Genomic DNA, 23,099 nt, shown 5'->3' with positions numbered 1-23,099 from the left:
TGGGAAAGTCTTAAAAAAGATTTTAAAAAGGGAGTGAGCTGATCTGATTTGTGTCTTAAAAAAGAATTACCCATTTTGGCTAAAGGAGGGATAGGGACCAGTTTAGGAGGCTACTGCAATTGTTGGCAAGAGATCACAACGGCTTAGCCTATGAGGATGGGAGGCAAAAGGAACTCTGGAAAGTATCTGAGATTTTTCAGGGTGGAAATATAAGCTCTTATGAAGTTTTCCATTTTACCTTCTAAGTAGCCAGCGGCCATATTAAAGTTGCCAATGAAGAAGAATCATAAAAACTAGGCCCTACCAAGTGAAGAAGGGTCTGTCTTCCTGTTTCACAGGGCTCTGGGCTCAGCTCTTACCTTGATTCCAATAATCCTAGAGAAAAATCCCGCAGTCATCCATCTCCCTTTCCTTTGACGAGCAGCAACTGCTGAAAAACGACTCCCAGCAAAACGACAGTGGTGTCTGGGGTTCACTGATACACACCTAACTTTTCATTAAAATGCTCACTTTTAATTTGGTATCGGTTATCTTACATCGCATCAAGTGACAGAGGAGGCATTTTGCTAGCAGCATCTACTTCATCTAGAAAAACTGTATTCACCATCTGATTCTCAGCAACCTGGGGCAAAATTCCTTTAGAATAATTAACTGTTTATAGAGGACGGGTGCCCTTTCGCCTATGCAGATCTCGTGGGTTCTGGGCACCGCTTCCCGCCGCGCAGACAAATGCACTCATTGTTTGCACTACGCCAGCCCCCCCGGATTTTATGCAGCATGCATTTCCTGCACCGAGAAGCTGGCTGCAGGCGTGCTTCCCTCGTTCCCCTGCCCCCACCCGAATCCCAAGCTTTTGTTTCTAAACGTTTTCTCCCGACGCTATTAAAAATGCTTGGGCACATCGTTCCCAAATAAGTGACCAACTAGGAAGTTTTCTGCCTGTTAACCTCGAGGCCAACGTCCAGTAAAGTTTCGAAAAAAGCAACTAAACCTCGTGTAAAGAGGCCAGTCCCTATGGAAACAACGGAAACGCGGATATTATTGCCTAAACTTTCAGGGAGAGGGGTGGGGGCGGGATTTGGGTTTTTCTTAACATCTACGCTTTGCAGTGGCTCTCTCCCCCCGCAAGGGCGCTCCAAGGGGCTGCAGCCCGCATTCCCGCAGCAGCGAGGAGGTGGTGTGTGGGGGGGACGCGGGGGGTGGGGGTGGGTAGAGCTGAGCCCGGCCTCCCGGCGGCGACGCTCTGGCCCGCCCGCGCGCGCGCGCGTTCGATGGTTCCGCGCGGCGGCCCAGGCCCGCGCGGTCCCGACGCCAGGGGGCGCGCTGGCCGGCGCCGCGGATCTCCGAGCTGCGCGGCCCGACTCGCGTCCGCCATATTGGATGCCGCAGCCGCCGCTGCCAGCGCTTCCTCCTCCGTCTTCGCGGCGCGCCGCTGGTTCCTACGGGCCCCGAGCGGCGGGGAGGCGAAACAGGAGCCCGCCGGAGGAAAGAGGAAGGAGGGGGTGGAAAGAAGTCGGGGACCGGGGCTAGAGGGTGGAAGCCCGAGACCGAGTGGGGCGGAGAAGAGAAGGCGCCGCGGCCCGGCCCCTCCCCCCCCGTCCGCCGCCGCCGACCCGCCCCGGCAGCGCCTCTGTTCCCCTGCCCGGCGCTCCGCCCGCCCTAGCGGCCATGCCGGGGCCTCGCCGCCCCTAAGGGAGAGCCCTTCTCCACCAGTGCTTGCCTCGCCTTTTCCCTCGGGCCCGGGGGGTCGCAGCGGCCCGGCCCCCCACCCCGCGTCCCCGCCGCCGTCGGCGCGCCCGCCCCCTCACACCCCCCACCCTCCTCGCGGCGCCGCCGCCGTCCCCGTCTCGCTCTCCCCACCCAGTGCAGTGGCCGCCGCCTCTTCCGCCGCCGGGCTCCGGGCCTCCGCACCGACAACATGGAGGCTGTGAAAACCTTCAATAGCGAGGTTGGTATTGCAGTCTTCGCCTCTCCTCTCCCCCTCCCCCGCTCCTGCCCACGCTCCCCACCCCGACCTCCGACCCTCGACCCCCGGCCCAGGACGAGGCCCGCCGCGGGAGGACTGGGCACGGGCCCGCAGAGCTTTCTCCAGGGTGGGGCGAGCGGCGGCCTGGCCGTGCCCGTGGGGGAGGGGTGTTTCTCGGCCCCGGCGCCCCTCCCCCGATCCCGGGGTGGTGGTGGGGGCGGGGGAGGTTCCGGTGTCTCCAGCACCTACTCCCGAGTGGCTGCGGGGGTGGAAGAGGAGGCCACCGGTTGGGCCCTCCCCCGGAGGCTCCCGACAGGTCTCTCTGCGGGTCAGTTCCGCCGAGGCCTGGCCCGCCCACCTCTTTTCCTGGGCCTGCGGGATTTTTAACTTGGAGGCCAGGCATCCCCACTTCAGGCCTTCCCCCGGTCCTTAATGAGGCAGGCACTGATGAGGGTAGTGAGGGGTGGGAAGTGGTGGAAAAGCACCTCTTGGGATGATCATCTGTGGTCACATTGCAAGCAGTGTTTGTTTATAACCGAGATATTGCTGGCTAGGTAACCTGCCAACCGGGGACTTAAGCTGAAGGGGATGTTTGGTCGGGAGGCGAGGTTATTCTGCAAATTTCACCTGTCCTTACTCCCCCACCCCCCCCAACTCTTCTCATCATAACGACATAAAGCAGCAGAGCTGTGCATGCCGAGAGGAAAGATGTGGGAGAGGCATTTCCCACGGGTTCCTTCACGTGTCATACATAAGGCTAGATTTTAAATAAGCAGCTGTCCAGTTTTCACTATTTGATTGAGTTTGCTAGTCTGAAGGGAGACACGTTTCGATAGAAATAGTCGTGTCCGACTCTGCGATCCCATGGGCTGCCAGGCTGCTCTATCCAGTCAAGATGACTGGAGTAGGTAGTTATTTCCTTTTCCAGGGATCTTCTCCACCCAGGGATCAAACCCGGGTCTCCTGCATTGCGGGCAGCTTCTTTACTGTCTAGCCACCCTGGAAGCCCTAAAATATTTTAAAACCTTTTAAACACTCTAATGTGAATAGACTTTATTATATTAAGCAAACATTTAACAAGTAGATGTCTACACAGCTTATCCGTACTTGTATGCCTTAGATACAAATATTTTAATATGTTAATTAGATTTGCATCAGTTTTATGAACTTTTCATGTGGAGGCACTAATACTCTGTTCAGTATAGTCTAATAGTGATAGTCTAAACAATTTTTCTTTTCTTCTTCCTTCCTCCCTCCTTCCCTTCTATACTTCCTTCCTTCTTTGGAGAATTAGCATTTGAGAAACTTAGAAGAGGCTAAAAGTTAGATCTAACAATCACGTGAATTAGACTTTCCATATTAAAGCAGATAGCTGTGACAGTTATATGAAAGAAAGCCTTTTTTTTTGGAAAGTTTTCATTTGAATACAGGGTTTTCTTTACTGCTTTTTGATAGAGATTAGAGTGTAAACTTCGGAATCTTTTCCATTTTATTTATGAATTTATAGCTGATAATTTGGATCAAATTATAAAATCTGCTTTCACTCGTCCTTAAAATCTGAAATAAAAAATAAAGATACTATAGGTTCAGATTTATTGTTGATAATTTCACAGCTCTGCAGGGGACGGGGGAAAAACAGGTCTGTGTAGCTTTTTTATTTGCTACATGTAGTGCTACAGCACTAAGTAGTGGTCTTCATTTAAATTACATATAAAAAAGGTTTCTCCTGTTTCCTTCCAATTATTTGATTACCCTAGACCTTTTTGATGGGTGTCTCCTGTTTATCTTGGGGGTTCCTAATATGTATCCTCCATTCCCAGCCCTCCCTGCCATGTGATAGATACAGACAAGTGGTTAGTACACTGTGGTTGATCACAATGGAGCAGGGAGGAGTAGAAATGTTACAGTTGGTTTTTTTTATTTTACTATTGACATTAAGGATAAGGAGCCTAATATTTACATGACTAGCTTGATGTTTCAGCTCTTTTCTCATCAAATCTTCACAAGAACTTGAGATTTGTAGTGGTATTCCCACTTGAGTTTATGTAACACTGTCTCCTTTCCCCGTATGTATTTTTCCCCCTTATATATTTTCAAGAAACTTAAACCATCTTTTTACTCTCTTGTTTACTAGTATTATGCTCACACCTCTGAAAATGGGGTTGGCGCACAGCATAGTTATAGAATTGAGGAAGGGAAATATATTTTGAAGAAGATTCAGAAGAATGTACTTTTTAAGGGGGTTTAAACTCAAAATAGATAATTTTCTTCCCTGATTTTTGAAAAAAGTTTCTGTGAATATCTATGCTTGCTAGTATAGTAAAAATTTGTTGTTGACAGTATATAGTGGGAAATAGTTCAGTAATATTTTTCCATTACATCATATGTTACAAAGTGCAAAAATAAAGGAATCTGAATTACAGGATTAGGAGACAAGGATGTTCTAGAATGTTTCCTTAAAATTAATTTGGCTTTTAAAGGCATTTATCCTTGGGCTGAGCCCAACAAAACTTTCTCTGGCAAATTTAAAGTTATCTTTGAAGCATTGAATTGTCAAATGCCACATACTTGATAAGGCAACACAGTTTAGCTGTATGCATAATGTTCAAAATATGAAATGCTTAGCTTTTATGACTTGCTTAAAAAACAAGCGAACATTGGCTTGAAAACAGAAATGTGCCAGGGATTTTTAAAGTTAAGAATATAGGTCTTTAATCTGAAAATTGTGGCTAAGTTTCGGTCTGAAAATCTGGTCTTATGCATAAGGCTAGGAAGCGGTCATGATTGGCATGTCATCCTGCCTGCCAGCCTTCCCTCCCCTTTTGTCAAAGGGGCTTTATGGCCTCCCCACCCCACTTTCACATTCACTGTCGGAGGATCTTTTTTTGTGTGTGGTAAATTCCTCTTAATTGTCATCAGTGAAATGAGATTGAGGCTCAGGAATTGATATTTAAGTGCCCTCTGTGCTGGTTTTGTGGGAAAACTTTAATTTCCAGTTAAGCATCATCGTGATGAAAGTTTAATCCCATGACCACTAATGTGAGTTCTGAAATGATGAAAGAATATTGTCCAGATTGAAATACAGGATTCCCTAAGGGTCAGTGCTTGACCCGATCAGTTAATTCCAGAAGAGTTATCATCATTACAAGGTATTGCAGTTGCTGCTGCTCAGAGATGGTGGCATTTACTTGTTATGATCGTTTAGAGCCCTCACCTCAGTTGGAAGGGTCTCCTGTTCATCTGTTTAAATCGGTGTATTCACCTTAGGACCACAGTTGATTACTGGAATGCAGCAGTTTTATATGTGAGCTGCATATCTGTACTCAGTCCTTAAGAATGCTTCTATATGGAGGTCATTATGGTAGGTTTTTTTTTTTTAAAGAAGGAAAATACAAAATCAGTTCATAACCTTTTTCTTAGAAAATTATAATTTAATTGGCGAGGGCACTTTAGTAATATAGGAACTCTTAATATGTGGAAAATATAAGGATTATTACATTAAGAATATAAGAATCTGTTATGCTTGTGTGTGTAAAATTATTGCAGATTAATTTTTAGATTTACCTTGGTTCTTAAATTCTTTACTCATCTGTAGGATATCTAAATTATTCGTGTCTTTTGTTCTTAGGATCCTTTGGTTGGTCGGATAGCTCACCCTTTAAACTGTTGGGATGTAGACTTTTCCAGAGTCACTTTAACACCCAGTATATTTTCCTCTTCTCTGCCTTGTCTTTACACCAGTAGTGAAATCCCTTCTTTGTTTTATTCCATTTCCAAGTGTGTATCCAGGGTATTCATTTGCCTATCTAGAGGACTTACAATCTTTCCACCAATATCTAGTAGTAGGCATGGGATGGTAGAGGACAGTGGCAAAGGTAGTGGGAACAATAAAAGCATATGAAATTTGATTTTATATTTTCCCCTTGCAGTTCAGGAAGGGGAATTTATGTGAAGCAGCTATAGAACATTGCCTTTTTCTTTGATTTTCATGTATCAGGGAATATCTCGGTCTCTTCTGGTTTAACTTTCCAGTGGGAGTTTTGGTTAATTGTAACAGAAGATTTTTTTGGTTTCTACTTTGTGAAAATCTCTTAAAGATGTAGCAGTCTTAGTGTTAGAAAGGAAGACTTCACTGCCCTCTCCCTGCCCCGGTGTTCAGGTTAGGGATTCTCAGCCTGGGCTTTGTTCATATTTTCGGCTGGATAATTGTTTGCTGTGAGGAGCTGCCTTGTGCGTTGCAGGCTGTTTAGCAGCAGCCCTGGTCTCTACCCACTAGATTTCCTTGTTGTGACAACCAGAAATGTCTCCAGATAGTACCAGATGTCCCTTGGGGGCCAAAATCAACCGTGGTTGAGAATCACTGATTTAGGTCCCCTGTTAAACTGTCTTGAAACATTGTGTTTTTCCTTCTAATGATGACTACAGTTTTAAGTAATTAGGAGTAATTTTCCCCACCAGATTATAAGTTCCATGAGGACAGTGACCACATAATTTCATTGCTACATATCCTTGGTACATAGCATAATGCCTTGGTATATGCTAAATAAAGATTTCTCAAATGCATGGATTGATGATACAGTAGGCAGCTGAATGACTTGGACCAAGGCAGTTAACATTTTTGAACATTTGGTTTTCTCTGGTGTAAAATAAATGATATGAGATTTTTAGGTTTCCTATTAGTTGCAAGATTCACTGACTAAATATGAAATTAATACTTTGGAGGACTTAGTAGGTATAAGCATTGTTTTGAGGGTCATTTTATGAAATTGTAGGTTTATAGTAGTTTAGATGGAATATTTAAAATAAAAACTCTGCTTACGATTCTTCTTACTAAGGGGAGAGCAGGGAGGGGACTATTTCATTGAAAGTTCCAGTTAGGCTGAATCAGTCCTAAGTTTTATATTGTAATTATATTTTCAAGCCCTTTATGCTTTGTTTTTTCGTTTTAAAACAACATATGGCAAAAGTTTTTTTAATGAATAAAGTTAGAGTACAAGCATAATTGAGGTTGATAATGATTTGGGGGACTGTATGATTTGAGAGTGTTTTAGTCAGTCATTTTCAGGATTAAGTATAAAATTTTTTTGGCAACATTGAAATTCATGAGATATATATAGTTCAGTCATTTTTATTTTAGGCTAGCAGTGAGTCTGTTACAGTAATTTTGATTGGCATTTAGGGGACATTAGTATTCCCCAGTCTTCTAAATAGTCATATTTTATGATCACTTGCTCCTCTTTTTTTAGAACTATAGTTGGCATAGAATTAGTGCTGATACTGCTGCTTGTACATGAAATTTTAGATATTTCTTTCTAGGGCCAGTTTTCCTGTACTGGACAACTGCTAACTCGTAATGGTATGAGAGAATGTAATCAACCTTGACCTTGAACACTGGCTGGGCTCCTGAACTCTTCAGTGAGCTCACTTTATCTGGTTTTGTTTTCTCAACATCTTTCTCTGCTCCTTTCTCTCAGGATTGTGCCTCTCTACTCCTGCTTGTACAGACTGCTTTCCAGCAGCATGGACACAAGAAGCATAGTAAGATGATTATAACCCACATAAGGCAGGCCCTTTGGAAAATGATGAGGTTTAAATTGGTAGTCAAATGATGTCTTGATTGTATGGGAAGTGCTTGGGAAGCAGAATGAAGTTGTCACTTAGAATATATTGGTAAGCTTAAAGCAAGCATGTAGGGAATGAGTTGAATTTCTTCACAAAAAATAGGTGAAGTGAAAAAAAAGTTGTGCTTACGAGTGAGCATCAATCATATCTAAACTCTTGTGCATTTACTTGCATTCTGCTCTACGTAATTTTTTGTAAAAGAAATATTACTTATGTGAGATGGGTAAATTGCTAATTTCTGAATTTGATGGTTGGAAATGAAATACATCTTATATTTTGAGGAAGTTCTTCAAACTATAAGATGATAACTGGCAGATACTCTGTAGTATTGAAGACACAAGACTAAGTCAAATTTTGGATTTTCTAATTATAGAGGAGCAGATTTTGTTAGAGGTACTATTATAAGACATAAATGCCCGTGAGAAATGTTACCATGGCTTCTGATTCCTTGTCTGAGTTAGTTCTCTTAAGTTTGGTGGTAAACACGATGTGTTTGGTCTCTCTGATTTTGATTTTATGTGTTTATTTCATCTTTCTATTTCTGCTGTACCAGTTTCTGATACACCATATTTTAAACTCAAGGAAGAGTATGTAAATATGCTATCTACTGTAGGTCAGGAGATACATTAGGAACTCGGACATTGCTGTATTTAGTCAGAATGGGGAATAGAGATGATTTGTTCATGTTTTTAAAAAGAGTTTATGGCTTTTAATTCAATGTATGTTAAATTCATTAAGATAATTCTGCAACTTAGTATGATTTGTAGAGGCTGACTTGAAAGACCTAGGATTTGATTTATTTGTTTATTCATTTAACCAATACTTAATGAATACTTACTGTTTACCAGGCACTTTTCTATCTGCTGGGGTACAGTTGTAAACAAGACTGGCAAAAAGCACACCGTCTTGGAGCTTATGCACTTGTAATCCTTTCTCTTTCACCTCATCAGCTTTGAGCGCAGTGCCCTTGCTGCAGAGCTAGTGCGGCTGCGCAGGCGTTACTGACTCCGGGCTTGCTTCTTCGCTAGGGCCGGGGTGGCTGCCGCACTTCTCTCTATGCTCAGTTCTGCCTGGTCTGCTCTCAATATTTCACTTTTACAGAGTCCAGGTTGCTTGTCTACTGTTCAAAATAGAGATTGAGGGAGTAGACTTCTTAAACATGAATGTGATCTGATCTTTTCAACAATGGGGAAGGAAGACAAGCGACACTGTTCCATTTTATACTAATTTGCCTATCCTGTTGAATCTCCATTTGGTATTTTGGAATCATAACTGTTTTTAGAAAGTATAGCTTTAGGGATATTTTCTTTTGTCATGATATATTAATTAGTCTCTGCAAATATTAAATAATTTTAAGTGGTGATCAAACCCTTATGAATTGGGAAGGATTGATTATTTTTATTTCTAAAACAAACTTTTCCTTGATTTAATTAAGTACATGAAAACAATTTGGTGTCTCTTTCTCTCTTATGAACACTGTTTTCTGAATTTGATTTGATTCCTTGGGGCTCATTTGAGTAGCTTGTAAGTGCAGGATGAAAGTTTGGATTATGTATTTTATGATTTTGGAAACTTGGGAAATGATATAATGGTCTTTTTATTTTGGGTCACAGTATCTAAAAGATTGACTAGTACCCTTGAAACTAATACAGGTTTTATGTCAACTGTATCTTATTTTTTTTTTAAAAAGGTTGATAATGCCTTGGTTAATTACTTTCTTTAGTAATATCTTGCTACTATAAAGTTTTATGGTTTAAAAAAGATACAGGTATTTGAATTTATTGAAATGGTAAAAAGAATGTTGGATAAGTTAAAAATTTTTCCAAACCAAAACACATAGCAAATGTCTAGTTTCTAAAACAGCTGCTTGCTGTGATGAAAAAAAAAATGTCTGGCTTGGGTAATTTTAAAGTACTTTTTATTTACCAAACATTTTAAAAAGCGAACCACTTTATAATATATGGTGTTTTATATGTGCTTATTTTCCCCAGCCATTATTATGTTTCAGTGGGTCTTAGGATAAATTTGTGAGAAAGGTAGGATAGGTGCTGTTCTCATTTCACAAACGAGGACTCTGAGGCCGGCCAGTGTGACCTTCCCAAGGAAGCGCCGCCTGTGTTAGAGCCGAGACTGGAAGGACCAGGTCTCACTCAGCTCCTGGTTGAGATGTAAAGGACAGCCAGCTGTGTACAGGGGAGCCATCACTCGATCTTTCACAATTCTGTTTGCTGGTATGATGTCCAAATATAAATTAACGGTTCTTCCCCACTTTTTAAACTTTATTTGTACAACTTCAGATTTACAGAAGAGTTGCAAGAATGATAAAGAATTTTTATATACACTTCATCCTGATTTCACTATCTACATGTAATCATATTTGCTTTCTTATTCTCTTTGCAGTGCACATAAATGACTTGTAAACCTTGTTTGTGAACATTTGGGGAGTAAATTGCAATTAATGCCTTTTATTTCTAAATATTAACTGTATTTTCTGAAAACAACCACAGTACAGGTATGAAAATCAGGAAGTTGATGCAGTTGTCTGCAGACCTCCTTCAGATTTCACTAATAGTATCAGTTAAGTCTTGAGTAGAAAGGAAATCTAAATCACATCACACTTGTCTCTCTAAGTGTCCTTTAATCTGGAGCAGTTGGTTATTTGTCTTTTATGACCTTTGATGATTGATGAGAATGGGCCAGTTATTTTTAGAATTCCCTCAATCTGGAATTGTCTTCTGATGCTTCATGATTAGTTTCAGGTTAGGCGTTTTTGGCAGGAGTAATCCAAAAGTGATACTGTGTTCTCAGGAAGCACATGATGTATCCCATTAAAAAGGATGTTAACTTTTTTCTGCAAGGTTTTTCTGTTGTAAAATGTCTTTTTTCCTTTTGTAACAAATACTTCTTTAAAAAATGGATTTATTTATTTTTTGCCATGCTGCACGGCTTGCAGGATCTTATTTCCCTGACCAGGGATTGAACCTGTGCTCCCTGTAGTGGAAATGTAGAGTCCTAACCACTGAACTGTTAGGAAATTACCTGTAACAAATATCTTATGGGAAGTCATTTTTGAAACTATACAAATAGCTTGTTACTCATCAAACTTTCACCCTTTATTTTTTTAAGCATCCAGTTCTTGCCTGAATCAGTACTCAGATGGTCATTTTCTGAGTCTATTGTTTAATTATCGGCCTCCCACAATAGCTTTTCCTTCTCCCCATTTATGTATATATGCATATCAGTATGAATTCAAAGATTAATTTTTATTCATTGGGGTCTTTTCATGTCACAGCTCCTTCCAGCTGGCTCCTGTATCTTCAACATGTGCTCATCAGTTTTTGGGTATTCACTTCTTGTATGATAAAATATTCCCACCCCAACTCTAGAATCAGCCATTTCTCTGAGGAACCTTAGTTTCTTTTGGTGGTTATTGAGCTAGAAATTGTGTATTTGTCTGAACATGCTTATATATATATATATATATATATATATATATATTATATCAATATACAAGAAATTTTTTTTGTCCATCTGCCTCTCTAAAATGCCGTGAATTCATCCTGTCTCCAGTAACAGTCCAACACTGTTCACTGGTTCATTCTAGTCTTTCCCCTTTGCAAATTTGTAATTCCTTTTTCTATGTGAGAAAACACTAGTTTCCGTTGTCCACAATATATTTATGTATTGTTTGATCCTAAAATACACAGAAAGTAGTTTCAGAGTTGCTAACCCATGTATCTCAAAAGAAGCTGATTAACTACAATTGAGTATTTGTTCATCTTTTTTAGCCTGAGGGTATAGAATCAAAATGCTGTGTTCAAAGTTGCTTGGTTAGTTTTTTTCCCTCTTAATGTAGTCTTGCTATTCCTTTGAAATATAATTTGGCTTCTTTTTTTTATTTTTCTGTTTGTATTCCATTTTGTTTTTTTCCATCCATTTTTATGTTTTAGTATGTAAAATATTAAATGTAAATCAACTGTAATCCTTCTTTACTTATTAGCTTTGTCATTATAACCGCATATGCTCTGGTTAAAAAAAAAAAAACACAAAGGCCATTTCCTTGGTATTCTTCAAATCAAATAAGCTAATAAAATTTAGAGATTTAGACAATGGAGGTCTTAAGTGAAAGATGTTTCTGGTAACACAGATTTTCAGTTCATAGGTGAAAGTAAGTTAAAGCTTTCATTCTCTCTCTCTCTTTTTTTTTTTTTTTAATTTTTTGCTGCACTATCTGACATGTAGAATCTTAGCTCCCTAACCAGGGTTTGAACCCTTGCCCCATGCAGGGGAAGCATGGGATCTTAATCCCTGGACTATCAGGAAAGTCCCAACTTTGGTTTTCTTTTGAATTAAATCTCAATTCACAGGGTCAGTAGACTTTCTGTAGAGGGTCAGATGGTAAGAATTAGGTTTAATGGGCTGCTTAAGGTCTCTTTTGCATAATCTTGGTTTTTTCACAATTCTTTTAAAATGTAAACCAGTCTTGGCCTGAGGGGCTACAGAAATGGGCCCTGGGCCATAATTTTTATGACCCTGCTTTAATCTGAAACCTGAGAACTTGGTTAATAGTATGCTATTTGCAAATCAGAATTATAATTGAGCTTTATAAGCCTTATTTTAACATCAAAAACAGAAACAAAGTACTTTTAAAAGCTGCCTTAGTGAAAATATTTATTCAACGTGGTTTTTTGAACATCTGCCACCATGTACACATGTGCAGACACTTATTCTAGGCTCTAGAGATGTAAGTGTACAAAACAGACCCAAAAAAAAAAAAGCCTCCACCCTCGTGGAATTTGTACGAAGTTTTGGTGTGTGGGTGTGTACTGGAAATGCATGTTTCTTATTTTTCTGCACGTAGTGAGATTGAGCAACTAAATTCTTTCTCATATCAACTGCAGAGCGAGCATTCTTGCTTGAAAAGTGACAATGCAGCCAAAGGGGCAAACTTTGAAAAGCTTCGTTCCTTTCTTCTGATCTCCCGTTTATGACACTTTCATTATGTAGCTACACTGACTCATTAAAGGAAGAGAAGAGAAACCCCATTAACTGGGCACAGAACGCAGACCTCATTTAGTGATAAGGACACATGTATTCTCCTTGGCTCAGTGGTAAAGAATCCGTCTGCCGGTGCAGTAGATGCAGGTTCAATCCCTGGGTCAGGAAGATCCCCTGGAGGAGGAAATGGCAGCTCATTTCAGTGTTCTTGCCTGGGAAATCCTGTGGACGGAGGAGCCTTGTGGACTACAGTCCTTGGGACTGCAAAGAGTTGGACACGACTGAGCATCCATGCAAACATGTACAATGGACTCTTAAGAAAACACTGTTTAAAAGTATTACCCACAGTTGAGGGACTCTCAAAGTAGTTGGCTTGTGTAGTTTTCTTGAAATAGGAAGTTTCCTGATAATGCTAATGTGCATTTACCTAATAAAATCTTAAAAACTATATGCAGGTTATTTATCTTGTACCTGGCTAAATGTCAACCCCTTTGAATAAAAATCATCAAAGTGAGTTTTTTTTTCCATATTGCATGTTGGTTGCTGAAATGACTTCTTTCTCTGAGTAGTTTTTCTGTAAGCATTTAACAAGCCAGCAAGTGCCCTCCACCTTTAAATGCTTTATTGAGGTTTGTGTGTGAGTCGCTTAGACATGTCCGACTCTTTGCAACGACATGGATTGGGGCCCTGCCAGGCTCCTCGGTCTGTGGGATTTTCCAGGCAAGAATACTGGAGTGGGTTGCCATTTCCTTCTCCAGGGGATCTTTCAGACTCCAGGATCTAATTTGGATCTCCCACATTGCAGGCAGGCTCTTTACTATCTGAGCCACAAGGGAAGATTATTGAGCTATGATAGTGACTGCTTTTTGTTAAGATCCTTAGCATATTTGGCTTTTTTTTTTTTTTTAATATGCCAAGAAAAGTGATTTATATTTTTATAACTATTTCTCTTATTGGACAGGAGTTTCCCAATCCCAATTCATGTTCTTGTTCTGTCAGAGCACTCAGAACCTCTCATAGAGATCTATCTCTGCTTTGGTAGTTCAGATAGTTCAGTTCAGTCGCTGAGTCGTGTCTGACTCTTTGTGACCCCATGGACTGCAGCACGCCAGTCCTCTCTGTCTATCACCAACTACCGGAGTTTACTCAAACTCATGTCCATTGAGTTGGTGATGCCATCCAACCATCTCATCCTCTGTCGTCCCCTTCTCTCTCACCTTCAATCTTTCCCAGCATCAGGGTCTTTTCAAGTGAGTTACCTCTTCCCATCAGGTGGACTAAGTATTGGAACTTCAGCTTCAATATCAGTCCCTCCAATGAACATTCAGAACTGATTCTGAATGTTCCCTAAAGGGATGGACTGGTTGGATCTCCTTGCAGTCCAAGGGACTCGCAAGAGTCTTCTCCAGCACCACAGTTCAAAAGCATCAGTTCTTCGGCACTCAGCTTTCTTCACAGTCCAACTCTCACATCCATACATGACCACTAGAAAAACCATAGCCTTGACTAGATGAACCTTTGTTGGCAAAGTAATGTCTCTGCTTTTTAATATGCTGTCTAGGTTGGTCATAACTTCTCTTCCAAGGAGTAAGCGTTTTTAATTTCATGGCTACAGTCACCATCTGCAGTGATTTTGGAGACCTTCAAAATAGTCTGCCACTGTTTCCACTGTTTCCCCATCTATTTGCCATGAAGTGATGGGAACGGATTCCATGATCCTTGTTTAAGTCAATTTTTTCACTCTTCTCTTTCACTTTCATCAAGAGGCTCTTTAGTTCTTCTTCACTTGCTGCCATAAGGGTGGTGTCATCTGCATATCTGAGGTTATTGATATTTCTCCCGGCAATCTTGATTCCAGCTTGTGCTTCATCCAGCCCAGCGTTTCTCATGATGTAGTCTGCATGTAAGTTAAATAAGCATGATGACATGCTTGACGTACTCCTTTTCCCATTTGGAACCAGTCTGTTGTTTCATGTCCAGTTCTAACTGTTGCTTCCTGACCTGCATACAGGGTGTCTGAAGAGCCAGGTCAGGTGGTCTGGTATTCCCATCTCTTTCAGAATTTTCCACAGATTATTGTGATCCACACAGTCAAAGGCTTTGGTATAGTCAATAAAGCAGTCAAAGGCTTTGGCATAGTCAGTAAAGCAGAAATAGATGTTTTTCTGGAACTTGCTTGCTTTTTCGATGATCCAGCAGATCTTGGCAATTTGATCTCTGGTTCCTCTGCCTTTTCTAAAAGCAGCTTGAACATCTGGAAGTTCACGGTTCACGTATTGCTGAAGCCTGGCTTAGAGAGTTTTGAGCATTACTTACTAGCATGTGACATGAGTGCAGTTGTGCAGTAGTTTGAGCATTCTTTGGCATTGCTTTTCTTAGGGATTGGAATGAAAACTGACCTTTTCCAGTCTTGTGGCCACTGCTGAGTTTTCCAAATTTGCTAACATATTGAGTGCATCACTTACACGGCATCATCTTTTAGAATTTGAAATAGCTCAGCTGGAATTCCGTCACCTCCACAAGCTTTGTTCATAGTGATGCTTTCTAGGGCCCGCTTGACTTCACATTCCAGGATGTCTGGCTCTAGGTCAGTGATCACACCATCGTGATTATCTGGGTCATTAAGATCTTTTTTGTATAGTTCTTCTGTGTAATCTTGCCACCTCTTCTTAACATCTTCTGCTTCTGTTAGGTCTGTACTGTTTCTGTCCTTTATTGTACCCATCTTTGCATGAGATGTTCCCTTGGTATCTCTGATTTTCTTGAAGAGATCTCTAGTCTTTCCCATTCTATTGTTTTCCTCTATTTCTTTGCAATGATCACTGAGGAATACTTTAGTATTCCTGCCTTGAGAACCCCATGAACAGTACGAAAAGGCTTTGGTAGTGATTACAAGAAAAAGGGTTGTGACGAACTTAGCTGAAGACAATTAATATTCTAAAGGAGTTGCCCTAAAGGAGGCTACCACTACCGCAATTTTGTTGCTAGTACAAAATTTCCCAGTCAGTACTTCGGTTGATTTGATCCTTTGCAAAAATCAAAAGATTAGCTATCTCAGACCTCTTAGAGCTGTTAAGCAGAGAGTAATTCCAAATAATTCTGTGAGTGCTTACTTTGTTTTGCTAGTCCTTCAAGATTGGAGGAGAAAGGGGCGACAGAGGATGAGATGGTTGGATGGCATCATCGATTGAACGGACATGAGTTTGAGTAAACTCCAGGAGATTGTGAAGGACAGGGAAGCCTGGCATGCTGCAGTCCATGGGGTTGCAGAGTCAGACATGACTGAGCGACAGAACAACAGGATTGTCAGACTATTTTTTCATTCTATTTTAATTATAATGCAGTTTTCAAATTGCTAGAACACAGTAATAACCCATGAAGGTTCTAATGTAACAGCAACTAGTGGTTGGAAGGAATACTAGAAAGTAGTTGGCAGGTCCTTTGAGCTTTGTTATTTATGTGTGTTTGCCATCTATCAGGCATTGCAGAGTGGTTACCATGTTTATTACATCCTTTTTCTCAGCTCGTATTTTAAAAGGGTTGGGGTTGTGAATGGATTATCACAAAGAATAAAGATAATATGAATCCTATGATACAAAGAGTAGTGGTGTAGACATTTGTAGTATGTGTATACTATTCTCTGTATATAATGTTGTACAGAGTATGAGACATGTATAAGGCAAAGGCAAAAGATCTTTTTCAGGGAAATGGGTAAGGATCTTCAGATGAAGGGTCTTTGTATATACAATGCCCAAGATTTCCTTTTTAATCACGAGAATGGAGATTCTGAAGGGTTTTAAGGAAGAGTGTGGTGCCAGGGCTTCGAGTTACATACAGGGTAGATAAGATGATGTGGTCCAGTTACAATGATGGTAAATCAGGAGGAGCAAAACGTTTGAGGAGGAAGGTAATTTGGCAGGATGGGTCAGATGAGGGGGCATTTTTTTCCCACCTAGAATAAAAGAGTTGGGGTGGGGAGAATTGAAATCACCCATATATCTCAACCACCCAAAGACCACTGGTTTGTTAAATACAATAGTAGTTCCATGCACCTGGACAATTTGATGTCATCAGGGTGGAGGTGGATATAGGTCAAGTACTTAAAGAATAGGCTAGAGATGGAGATTAGGGGGAGACGATGAAGACAAAAAGGCTTAAGGCAAAATGTTGTAGACTCTTTTAGTCAGTTTTTGTTTGTTTTTTAGGCTTGACCTTTTCTATCATCTTGTGTTTGTGAATATAAGGACATCTTAAAGCAACTCTGCTTGGAATTTGCTTGATTTTAAATTCTGTTTATCCAAGCATCTGATTCTTATATACAGTTAAAAGTTAAGTAGTGAATTGTGTGAACTAGAAGTAAAGATTTAAATTTTGTTCAATGAGATTTTATTAGAATTCCTTAACATTGAGCCTACTCATATGATCACGTGTTTCATTAGCTCCTCTTGGTTACATAGTTTTTTTATTTTAACCCTGTCTACAATAACCAATTTATTGTGAGCATGGAATTGTGGTGAATTTAAATGCTATATTATTAGAAATAGAACCCAGTAAATTGAAGTTATTTTTATATATGTATGTGTGTGTTTATACATTGTGTTTTCTCCCATGGAGAATCATTTCTGTTCTCTGATTTTTAAAAATGAATTATATTTATTTTTGGATGTGCTGGGTCTTTGTTGCTGTGCACAGTCTATCTCTAGTTGAAGCAAGTGGAGGCTACTGCTCTTCCTTCACTGCACAGGCTTCTCACTGTGGTGACTTCTCCTTTTGTGGCACGTGGGCTCTGGGGCACGTGAGCTCCAGTAGTTGCAGTGTGGGCTCTTTCCGAGCTCGGTGGTTGTGTTGCATGGATTTGGTTGCTCGACAACATGTGGAGTATTCCTGGATCAGGCATAGAACCCACATCCCCTGCATTGGCAGGTCTTATCAACTGTACCGCTGGGAAAGTCCTGTTCTCTTTGATTTTAGAATGATGTAGCTAGAGACCCTTGGCTTCCCAGGTGGCACAGTGGTAAAGAATTTGCCTGCCAATGCAAGAGACGGGTTCAGTCCCTGGGTCGGGAAGATCCCCTGGAGGAGGAAATGACAATCCCCTCCAGTATTCTTGTCTGGAAAATTCCATGGACAGAGAAGCTTGGTGGGATACAGTCCACGGGGTTGCAGAGTCAGACGGGACTGAGCACAGCACCCAGCAGAGACCCTTACACTCATGTTACACATTTGTAGTTATCAGTTCTATGATTGGGTTCCTTGTTTACTTCCTTGTTAATGCTTCAACTTGATTTCCAGAAATTACAAGTTTTAGACCAGAAACACTTGTGATAGTACATCATTTAATAGATGGGTGAAGAATCAAGACCCAAAGATGATGAAATTTGTTGAGTCGCAGCTTATGAGAGGCACATAGTTAGCAGCCAAATTAGAAGTTTCTGCTCTCAGTCTTGGTTCATTGTTTTCACTTTTTCAGTATAACTGTTTGAGTGAGATTTTTCTGTATGTTGTAGGTGGAGGCGGAATAGAAATTGGTGATTTGTAGTAAATTATTATCGCATTATGCTGAACTTGGACCAGAATGAGGAACAAACTCCTGGGCTGCTGCTTTCCTGCTCATAGAATAAGATGCCATAGGAAACCTGCATTCCTTGGCAAAGACGTATTATACAACAACAGGCAGTACACCCTCTGCAGAAAAGTGAAGGAAAAAAAACCCTTTGAGTAACATACCTTGTAGCTTCCTTGTGAGAAGGATACAGTTATTCTGTAAGCCTGTATTGGTAACACGTTTTTGATTTTAATAATGTGACTACTCTGTAACTTCTTTCTTAATTTTTCACAGACTGCTGTTTAGAAAGCTGCTAGTACAGGTATTTTAAAGCACAACAATGCTACAAAATTAATAATAGCTGTTTTCAAAGTAGAGTCAGACAGGACTGAAGCAACTCAGCCTAGCAAGAAAACTGCCTTTTTATTTTAAAGAAACTCATCTGGGAACATTTAGTGTCATTATGGATGTCTTTCCGGCCCTGGAAAGTATTTTAATATTGTAATATTTTGATAATGGATAAAAGTTTTGGAAAATATGAGCTATAAAGAGCTAGATTATATTCAGCATATTTTCCAAGTTGGAGAAATACTTGAACAAAACTTTTGAATGTCAGACACTAACAAAATACAGACCATGATGTATTTTGGATCAGTGTTATTATTGGTCTTCATTTATAAGAATTTCAATGTTGTACTAAATCCAGCAAGGCTTTTAAAAGAATCAATTTTTAAGTAGTTAATAGTATAATTTTGCACCAGATTGTATTTAAAGTATGTATGTCACATACATACATGTATACATTTACCTTTATACACACACACACATACATATATAGATGCCTATAGAAAATTCTGATAAGTAGCCTGTCAGCCTTTAGCAGTGGTTATTTCATAGGAGAGAAGCAGGTGGATAGGGTGCAGTGAATGAGAGTTTTCAATGTTTGGAATTTTTCACATTCCACGTTTATTGCCATATTAGTTTTGTAATATTGCCTTCAAACCAAAAATATCATGTGTCTTAGCTTTGGTGAGAAAGATGGAGTTGGTCTGTGATAATGTTAATTGAATTAAATCTTTTAGAGAAAGTGAGCTTCCTTGTTAAGGGTTGGACGACTTAAAACTTAGCTGTTATTTGATCAGTAGACATATAAGCTTCATAATGTGTTGTCTTCAAATCTTCTTGGTTATCAGTTAGGTTGATGCTGTTACGTGGTTGTCTCCACAGTTGTCTACCATCAACTCCATGACTCAGTTGTGTATATCTAGTTGGTTGCTACCTGGTGGACTTTGCTTTATTTTGGAAACTGAATGTTGGGGGGTTAGCCAGAATAATTGGGTTTGAGACAAGCTTCTGAAGCTTAATACCAGTTTGAATTTTTTTAGGTCAGTTACCATAAGTTTATATATCTATAAAGTGACAGAATGAGAATAATAAATACTAATCTTACTGGGCCATTCTGAAGCTAAAAGCGATACAGTACATATGATCGTGCGTAAGAGTTGACAGCATGCCATAGAAGTGAAAAGTAATTATCATCCTCGTCTATTACACTACTGCCTGTCTCTCTCTTTCAGTCTTTGTATTTGTTGCTCATATTTCTGAAATGATTTTACTCTAAGGCCTAGTATGCTTTTGATCTACTTATTCTTTTTCTGATATTTAGTTTTCATTATTTATTCTTCATCGCTTCAACTCTTAGCTCTTTAGGAAAGACTGTTTTTTGCTTTTCTCTGAATTCTTATGGAATTTAGTCCCATATCTTCTGAGTACTGTGTGTACATAAAATGATACTGTTATCCCCCAATCTAAACTTCTCTTTCTTCTAAAACTTACTTTTAGACCTCCTCTTTATGTTAGTAGTAAAAATGTGTTCCCGACACTCAGACCTGAAAACTTGGATTTTTCATAGGTGCCTCTCTTTGATTTGTATCTTTTCAGTTGTGAAATTCTATGAATTACTTTTAAAAACACATTTTCTATGCTTCCCTTCCTTTTTCTTCTTAGTACGAATACTTTAGTCCAGGTTCTCATCACTCTCTGCTTGGTTTAATTGGTTTTTAATGTATTATTCTTTGTTCTCTTCAGTTCATACAGTAGAAGTACATTTTTTTAGATTACTAAATTAATCTCATCAAACAACTTAGCTTTTAATCACCTTGTATTTTGAGAAACCTTCCAGGTTCCTTTGCTTTCAAGTGTACAGATTTTGTTTTCTTAATATATATATTTTACTGAAGCGTAGTTGATTTACAGTGTTTCAAGTGCACAGCAAGGTGATTCAGTTATTCAAATACACATGTTATTTTTAAAATTATTCTCCATCATGTTATTACAAGATATTGACTGTACTTCTGTTTTATACAGTAAACCTTTGTTGCTTGTTGCATATCTGTTTTTTAATTAAAAATCTAGCATTCTACTCATACTGAGTCAAACAAGTAGAATCAAAATGTCATAATTTTTTTAGTTAGGCAAAAATTAATGTTTTCGAAAATACATATATTACACATATTTATATGTCCGTATTGGAGAAGGCAATGGCACCCCACTCCAGTACTCTTGCCTGGAAAATCCCATGGACGGAGGAGCCTGGTAGGCTGCAGTCCATGCGGTCGTGAAGAGTCAGACACGACTGAGTGACTTCACTTTCACTTTTCATTATTATGCGTTGGAGAAGGAAATGGCAACCCACTCCAGTGTTCTTGCCTGGAGAATCCCAGGGACGGGGGAGCCTGGTGGGCTGCTGTCTATGGGGTCGCAGAGTTGGACACGACTGAAACGACTTAGCAGCAGCAGCAGCAGCAGCAGCATGTATCCATATACAAAAGCTTTTCTACTACACTTGATAAAATAAAGTTTTGAGAAAGAACATCAAAAAAAGAAGGAGTTGGAAAATATTGGAAAAAAATTGGAAAACTTAATGAAATGGGAGCACTGAATATGAAATAGAAAAAGTGAAACAAACGATAAAAGTAAATGATCATCATATAGTCTAGTGGTTTTTAAACATGGCTGCTCATTGGAAACATCTGGAGCTCTGGAGAAAGCAATACCTGGGCATCTGTATTTTTCAACAAATTTCAAGATAATTCTGGTGTGCATCTGGATTTTAAAAAGTGATTACAGGTTTTTCTAGTAAATCATATAATTTTTCTATTGACCAGTCATGATACAATAGTTTTAAGTAATAGTTACATAATCACAATAGTAAAAGATTTATCAGTTTTAAAAGTTTATCAGCTTTCACAATCAAGAGCCGGACAAAAAATAAAAGATAATTACAATTACAAGCCATAATGGGAATATGATTAACTTAACAATGTAAAATAATTACATACAGTGTGAAGGGGGTCAAGCAGAGTGATGTGATAAATGGAAGAGCTTGTGCTGTGCTTAGATGCTCAGTGATGTCTTACTCTTTGCGACTCCATGGACTGTAGTGCGCAGGCTCCTCCTCCAGGCAAAAATACTGGGGTGGGTTGCCATGCCTTCCTCCAGGGGATCTTCCCAACCCAGGGATCAAACCCAGGTCTCCCACATTGCAGTCAGATTCTTTTTACCATCTGAGCCACCAGGGAAGCCCGTGGAAAGTGCATACGTGCACATTTTTCATCCACCCAGCCAGTCTACATCTTTTGGTTGGTGCATTTAATCCATTTACCTGTAATTATCGATTTGTTGTTATTGTTGTTCACTCAGTCATGTTCCCCTCTTTGCAACCCCATGGACTGCAGCGCGCCAACCTTCCCTGTTCTTTACCATCTCCCAGAACTTGGTAAAACTCATGTGCATTGAGTTGGTGATGCCATCCAACCATCTCGTCCTCTGTCATCCCCTTCTCCTCCTGCCTTCACTCTTTCCTGGCATCAGAGTCTTTTCCAGTGAATTGGCTCTTAGCATCAGATGGCCAAAGTATTGGAGCTTCGGCCTCAGCCTCAACATCAGTTCTTCCAATGAATATTCAGGACTGATTTCATTTAGGATTGACTGGTTTGATCTCCTTTCAGTCCAGTGGACTCTCAAGAGTCTTCTCCAACACCACAGTTCAGAAGCATCAATTCTTCGGTGCTCAACTTTCTTTATGGTCCAAGTCTCGCATCCATACATAATTACAGGAAAAACCACAGCTTTGACTAGATGGACTTTGTCTGCAAAGTAATGTCCCTGCTTTTTAATACGCTGTCTAGGTTGGCCATAGCTTCTTTCATTTCATGGCTGGAGTCGCCATCTGTAGTGATTTTGGAGCCCAAGAAAATAAAGTCTGTCACTGTTTGCTTTTTTCCCCATCTCTTTGTCATGAAGTGATGGGACCTGATGCCACAGTCTTAGTTTTTTGAATGTTGAGTTTTAAGCCAGCTTTTTCACTTTCACGTTAATTAAGAGGCTTTTTAGTTCCTCTTGGGTTTCTGCCAGAATGGTGGTGTCATCTGCATTTCTGAGGTTATTGATATTTCTCCCAGCAATCTTGATTCCAGCTTGTGCTGGAATCCATAAGGATGCTGGATGAATCTTCATTCCAGCTTCTGCATATAAGTTAAATAAGCAGGGTGACAATATACAATTTTGACGTATTCCTTTCCCAATTTTGAACTGTATTATTGATATATATCCTATTTTCTTAATTGTTTTGGGTTTATTTTCTGTAGGTAGGTCTTTTCCTTCTCTTGTTTTTCTACCTAGAGAAGTTCTTTTAGCTTTGTTGTAAAGCTGCTTTGGTGGTGCTGAATTCTCTTAAATTTTCCTTGTCTGGAAAGCTTGATTTTTCCATCAAATCTGAAGGAAAGTTGCTGGATAGAGTATTCTTGGTTTTAGGTTATTTCCTTTCATCACTTTAAGTATATTATGTCATTCCCTTCTGGCTTGTAGAGTTTCTGTTGAGAAATCAGCTGATAGCCTGAGTGAAGTTTCCTTGTGAAACCATTTACCAGGGATTGAGATTTGAATCCATGTGCTAGGACTCGAACC

General features: G+C 40.0%; 1 protein-coding gene across 9 annotated transcripts in view; it reads left to right on the top strand.

Moving 5' to 3' along the window:
- The first annotated feature begins 1,360 nt into the window (after positions 1 to 1,360).
- The window catches only part of SCAF8 (SR-related CTD associated factor 8), a 312,229-nt gene continuing 290,490 nt past the window's right edge, over positions 1,361 to 23,099 (top strand). For 7 of the 9 annotated variants that reach the window (XM_044924059.2, XM_025294995.3, XM_025294994.3 and 4 more), the window contains exon 1: positions 1,361 to 1,948. In XM_044924059.2, the coding sequence (XP_044779994.1) occupies positions 1,919 to 1,948 (30 nt within the window). In that variant the 5' untranslated portion in view covers positions 1,361 to 1,918. Of the gene's footprint in view, positions 1,949 to 7,440; positions 7,505 to 23,099 lie in introns of all 9 variants that reach the window. The other 2 variants (XM_025294998.3, XM_025294996.3) reach the window with 2 other exon arrangements.

Source organism: Bubalus bubalis, chromosome 10 (genome assembly GCF_019923935.1).
Source record: "Bubalus bubalis isolate 160015118507 breed Murrah chromosome 10, NDDB_SH_1, whole genome shotgun sequence".
Lineage (NCBI taxonomy): Eukaryota > Metazoa > Chordata > Mammalia > Artiodactyla > Bovidae > Bubalus > Bubalus bubalis.
This window is presented reverse-complemented; position numbering and strand designations above follow the sequence as displayed.